Source organism: Salvia splendens, chromosome 7, assembly GCF_004379255.2.
Source record: "Salvia splendens isolate huo1 chromosome 7, SspV2, whole genome shotgun sequence".
NCBI lineage: Eukaryota > Viridiplantae > Streptophyta > Magnoliopsida > Lamiales > Lamiaceae > Salvia > Salvia splendens.
In genome coordinates this window covers 19876169-19882882 of record NC_056038.1, presented here as the reverse complement: position 1 = coordinate 19882882, position 6714 = coordinate 19876169, and the positions used below count along the sequence as shown (strand labels likewise).

The window sequence follows — 6714 nt, the reverse complement described above, 5'->3', positions numbered from 1 at the left end:
CCAACTGTGCACTTATACATAAACACAATTCAGTTCATATTACTTCATTACATGTGGTTATAACTTTATTGAATAATTCTTTGCAAACTACTCATACAACACAATTCAGTTCATATTACTTCATTACTTAAGGTTATAACTTCATCAAGTGCGTTATTTGGTTCATTACAATATTAATTCTTCGCAAACTATATATACAACACAATTCTCCATCCGTTCTTCCCCACTCTGAAAAATTCCTTCAATCTACCGCGATGATTTCCACCAGAAATCCTTCAAAATCAAACCAGATGACGATTTACCAACTTTCTCCTACTATGGAAATAATTGGCTATTTTGGAGAAAATCCAAACGATTTTAGTTCACACACACTAATAAATTACTGGAATGAAGTAATAAACTAGTGGAATGAAGTAATAAACTACGACAATGTAAGTATTGAACATACAAGAATGATTAATAGGCAGGTTCAGCCTTAGCATACGAATACAACATAATAAAGAATAAATACTTCATTAATAAAACACTTCATATGGTCTATTTGATTTAATGTGTGCCAAAAATTTAAATAAATTCAAATTCAAAGTGTAGTGAAGTAATAAACAACTGGAATGAAGTAAATAACTACATGAATGAAGTACGAAACCTACTGGAATGAATAATTTACTATAAGGAAATAAGCTCATCAGTTCTTCTTCTTCTTCTTCCATATCTTGTCGCAATTCCTTGAATCAAGCCGACCAACCTCGCCACATTTGACACATTTACAGTCGGGCTTGGACATATTCTTTATTTCTTTCTCAAGTCGTGAAACTTTATGACTACTTCAACCCTTGCCGCTATTTGAATGAAGTAATAGAACAGAAAACGAAGTAATAACCTAGTCAAATGAAGTAATAACCCAGGTGAATGAAGTAATAATCTAACTGAATGAAGTTATAGCCTAGGTGTTTGAAGTCATATATAAATCTAAATAATGATGATTTCCAGACTTTCTTCTCCACTCAGAAATGCCTCCAATCAATCACAACGACTAAAGAAGGTGACGCTGCTCTGCAGCTTCTTCCTCTTCTCAGCCACTGACGGCAACTCATCTAGCATCCCCTCCAGCCCATTCTCATAACCTCATCAATTATCTTCTTATGTTATCTACCATCCTCCCCATCACCACCACCCATTACGCCGATATCATCATATTCAGATCGTACGCTTCCTGCACCACATCCTCGTTCACGCCCCATAGATGCGCGATGCAGCGAGAAACTGCAGTGAATCCGTTCCATGAATTTGTTCTGCTCTGCCATCAGCTTGTTCCACGACGCTATATGCCTCTTTCCATATGTAGTCGGAGAGCTTCTCCATCTCCACCAGATCGAAGATCCACTCCGCAGAGTGGTGTTTCTTCCTCAACTCCGAAGCGGTGGGGCGGGGGAGACCGCACGACGGAGGTAGTTGCGCTGGGGATAGGTGAGAGAGAAACGTAGAGATCGAGAGAAGTGGATTGGATTTGGGAAGGGAAATGGTGTATACACGTAACTGCATCATTTTGGTTATTCCAAAACTACCCTTGTGTCAATTTAACTAAATAAAAAACCAGCTAATGTGTAATTATTAATAACCATTAGATGTGATTAATGGGTGGATGAGATTTGGTCTCTAGTTCGGTCTTTAAGAATGGTTCGACATTGATCACAACTCTCTCTCTCTCTCTCTCTCTATATATATATATATATATATATATATATATATATATATATATATATATATATATATATATATAGGGTCAAGATAATCTACAAACCCTCTATAATACAAACTATACACACTTTAGGCGTTGACATTGTTGATATTTCCCCCAGTGACAGAATTTGTATTTGCGTTGACATTGACATTCCCCCCAGTGACAGAATTTGTATTAGGCGTTGACATTGACATATGAATCCCATTGCTAATCGTTGATTACTTACAAGGAGTGTGTAGGATCAATGTCAACGCCTAATACAAATTCTGTCACTGCAGGGAATGTCAATGTCAACGCATAATACAAATTCTGTCAGTGAGGAGAATGTCAACAATGTCAACGCCTAAAGTTTGTATTATAGAGGGTTTGTATTTGATCACACCTATATATATATATATATATATACATATATATATATATATATATATATATAGGGATGTATTCATTTCCTTTTTGTATCTTTTGTTCTTTGTTCTTTTTAATCTCAGCCCCACGATTTTGTCATCCGACGGTTAGATTGGTGCCACGTGTCATTTAATAATGCAGATTTTCAGTTGAATAATGCACACCGACTAATAATGCACCATTATAGTGTAATAATGCAGATCATCTGTACCGTTGATGAATGAGATCTAATGGCCCATATTAAGAAGAATAAAGAATCTAAGGGATGAATAGGAGAATAACGCTCCCCTATATATATATATAGGAGGATGATCAAAGTATATATATATAGGAGGATGATCAAAGTATAACTAATATTAAGTGTATAACTAGATAACAAATCTCAACCACTCATTATCTTAATCCAATGACCAAAATAAGTAAACATTTTTAGTTAATAAAAACTGCATATGGATATTTTAGGAAATCAACTTTAGTTAATAAAAACTGCATAGAGATATTTGCTTTGTTGGCATTTGCTTTTGAATTCATGGCGACGGCCACAGTGGGGGTGGCGCCGGAGAGGATACTGGCTGCGGTGGGGGAGCTGGCAAAGGCGATCAGGACAGAGGGGCTGGTGGCGGGGCAGGTGGTGGACCTCAACTGCCTCTGTACCGCTTCCACTCCGCACATCATCATCACCAGTTGCCCTGCAAATTGATCGAGTATCAGTATAAGTTACTTAGTTTCCTAGCTGATTCATCACCATCATCATAGAGAGATATATAGGAAAAGCACCTTCTGGAGAATTTCTGGAGAATTTGAAAGGAGAGAGATGGCCAGATGAGTCTATAGCAGCCAATCCAAAGGCCTTCACAGGGTGCTCTGTTTCATGTGATTTTGCCATTTCACAAATTAGTAAAATATCAAAGAAAATAGAGAGATTATTGGAAATGTGTTTATGATTGTTTGGAAGAAGTAAGAATGGTATTTATAGATAAGTGTTGAGATGAATGCAGATGTCCAATTCCCATTCCCATTCCCATTCGGCTGCTATTGTGTGAATACTGAAGCGATAATAACCGTAGACTGAAGAGAGTTTGTCAAGATAGGCAATTCAAATTTTGCATTTTTCTAGAAATTGAGAAGTAAAATCATGCTAATAGTGACGTGTTTTGTTAACAACAGTGAAGTAAAATCATGCTAATACTGATGTATTTTATTAACAACAGTGAAGTAAAATCATACTAATAGTGATGTGTTTTATCAACAACAGTGAAGTAAAATCATGCTAATAGTGTATATTTTATCAACAACAGTGAAGTAAAATCATGCTAATAGTGATGTGTTTTGTTAACAACAGTGAAGTAAAATCATGCTAATAGTGATGTAATCCAGGGTTAGAGTGATGTTTCTTTGATTTTTGGCTATAGTGATGTATTTTGTTAACAACAGTGAAGTAAAAACATGAGTATAGTGATGTTTCTTTGATTTTTTGCTATAGTGATGTATTTTATTAACATTAGTGAAGTAAAAACATGGTTATAGTGATGTGTTCAACTGTTAGAGTGATGTTTCTTTGATTTTTGGATATAGTCATCTATTTTCTTCATATCAGTGAAGTAAAAAAAATGCTTAGAGTGATATTTTCCACTAAAACTTACATTATATCAAATGAAATAGGGAAGCAGATACATTCATTCCTAGCAAGAGCAGAAATATTAATCACTTTTTTGCATTAAGCAATTTTTCTTTCCAGTGTATCTAACTTATTTTACTTGTACAACATCTATAAAATACAAAGAATTCACTCAACATCATCATCCTGCTCACCGTGTTCTATGCTCTAACAATATGAGACAAAATTGGCAACCATTAGTAGCATTTTTGCATCAAACTTCGACCGGCAAACTATTAATCCTAAAAAGTGACATTTTCAAATCAAAATACGAACTCCTCCTGCTCAGCTGATCCATTTGATGATCCCTTATATTTCATAGCTCGTAGAGATTCTGCTGTCGAGTCGCTGATGTTCAGTAGATACTGTACTCTTGCTACTTTCTCAGGCGCCTGATCGCTTTTCAAGTACACGAGAAAGAGGTCTGCCAGTTCCTCAGGCACCTCCCATGAAACGGGGGTTGCGGGTACAGCCTTGTCGCAGGCTAACAAATCGTTCAGAGAATTAACCTGCAATGAGACAGAAATTTAGTCAAGCAACACTCGTGCTGAGACTATTGTAAGACCGCAGAATGTAACTAAACTTGTGCCACTTACCACTCCTTGATTGTTTCTCTGCCGTAGCAGTGCTACTGCTTGAACAAGAGAATTAGATAATCTAGCCTGAGCAAGTTCATGAACAACTTGTCTGGCCTTCTCAGCATCAATGGCTACGGCGAAGGCAACAACGATGTTGAATCGCGGTTTAATTTTGCAGAAGAGAAGAGGAGAAGAGGTGAAGAACGCGGGTTTGTTCTCAAACGAATTGAACTTGTGAATTTGCCAATGACGTAATTTTAGCTGCAATGACAATTATACCCCCGCCTTGTTATTGTGGAGTAAATTTATGATTGAGGGAACTAATTTCTCCTTAAATTCGATAATTACATGTATTAATACTAGCCCTTGATTTTCTTGATCTTGTGGCGGTGATTTGTTCTCTAGCTATATAGTTAATGGGCACTTGCCCTAGATTACTACCATATATATATATATATATATATATATATATATATATATAGGGGTGCATTATAATGATAACCCCAATTTGTGTGATAACCCTATAACTAAATCTCCACCACACATTTTTAAAATATGTGGTCTAGATTTAATCTAACAAAAGTATCATTATAATGGGGAAACTAACAAAACTATCACACACTTGCCCTAGATTACTACCCTATATATATATATATACATATATATAGGGGTGCATTATAATGATAACCCCAATTTGTGTGATAACCCTATAACTAAAAGTTTTTTGTTATTATCATAATAATAATGGGGAAGTGAATGGTTTTGAAGAAGATGAAGTGAATTATATTCTATGAACCATATATTTGTTATTAATATTCTAAATATATATTAAAAGTTTAAGTAAATGCATATAAAGTTTATTAATTTGAATTATATTAATGACAAGTCATAGTTGAATGCAAATTCAATCAATATTATTATCTTTTTGATTCATGTGATAGTGGCAATTATATATGTCTACTTTCATACTCCTACATAAAGAAACATGAAGAGGCTCCAATTAGAAAAGCCATTGTAGGACAAGTAAAGTGCCTACATGATTGGGGAAGAGTTTACACATGAATTTTTTATGGAACATATAGATGTAATAAACACTTATGGATTCATGCGATGAACTGGATTCATGTTAATAAATTTATTTGTTTAATTTAATTAATTATATTTTTGAATTTGATGAAATATGAAGGCAAATTATATTTTATATATTTATTTGTTATATAGTTTTTATTATATTTTTCTATAATTATTATAAATTGTATATTAGTAATTTCAAATTAATGGTGTTTTGTATATATCAAAATATTTCTATTTAAAATGTGTCTTTGTTGTTTTAACGGAGTATTACTATAATTTTAAATATTATAATCATGCTTTGAACTTAAACTGCATAATTGGGTTTAAAATTTTACTTATATTACTCTAAATCAAGATTAGAAATATTAATTGTGATTTAGTTTATAATATTTTTATTTTATTCACACTTAGGGCTCGTTTACTAAGAAAGATGGGATATAAGAAGATTTGCAAAGTAAGATAATAAATGCGAGCTTCGTGTCAAGATAAGCTTAAATGAGGGTTTTTTCGTTGTTGTTTGGTAGACAAAAAATGAGGTAGAAATGCTATCCGACCAAATTTGTGAGACACATATCTTTATATTTTAATGAAAAACTACGGGCATGGATGGGCCATAGAGGATAGCACAGGCTTACATGATAGGTTAACTATGATACAAAACACCTGGAAATAGTCATATACGTATCTATATCTAGGCATTACTAACTTATCAAACAGGTCCTTACTATTATACCAACATTTCTATTTAATTAAGTTGTTATTAGTATCAAATATACAAATTTCAAATTATAGAAATAGAACAATATATATTTAAAAAAAATTTCAATTTACCATGCATAGCACGGGGGGATACTAGTTTCAGTTAAGTTGCACATTTTTTCCCTTTCTTTCTCGCTTCATAACATCCCCTAGTCACGGTAAACCGAACTTTGTATCCTTAGAAAGTGCGTCGTGACATATCATGTAGTATGGCATATATTGTTTTCCATACTAATTTTACTGATACTTCCTCCGTCCACGATTGTGTTAGAGTTTTGTATACTAGAAATCACATTTCGAGTGATTGAATACTATAAAAACTCTTATTTTAATTTCTAAGGAATAAAACAGATTATTTTTGTCATAATGATTGTTATGTTTTACATTAAACAATTGTTTATTTACATGTTTAAATATATAAGAAACTTAACAAGTCTAAGTCTTTGTTTTAGTAGACCGGTTGTGGGCGTCGTCCACTTTAAGGTAACACGGTCAGTTCT

The 6714-nt window shown here is 33.7% G+C and overlaps 1 protein-coding gene across 1 annotated transcript; it reads right to left on the bottom strand.

The window, feature by feature from the left end:
- Positions 1-4066: 4066 nt before the first annotated feature.
- LOC121810544 (protein TIC110, chloroplastic-like) lies at positions 4067-6154 on the bottom strand. Its single transcript, XM_042211307.1, has 3 exons — positions 6119-6154; positions 4400-4612; positions 4067-4312 (listed from the first exon to the last, which is right to left on the bottom strand). The coding sequence occupies exons 1-3, from the start codon at positions 6152-6154 to the stop codon at positions 4067-4069; spliced, it is 495 nt and encodes a 164-aa protein (XP_042067241.1).
- Positions 6155-6714: the final 560 nt, after the last annotated feature.

Bases quoted from the DNA above. Each gene is read 5' to 3' on its own strand.
- LOC121810544 (XM_042211307.1), bottom strand. From the start codon at position 6,154: ATGCCTAGATATAGATACGTATATGACTATTTCCAG. The intron at 4,613-6,118 runs GTGTTTTGTATC...CAAATTCACAAG, and splicing joins ACGTATATGACTATTTCCAG to TTCAATTCGTTTGAGAACAA. The intron at 4,313-4,399 runs GTAAGTGGCACA...GTCTCATTGCAG, and splicing joins AGAGAAACAATCAAGGAGTG to GTTAATTCTCTGAACGATTT.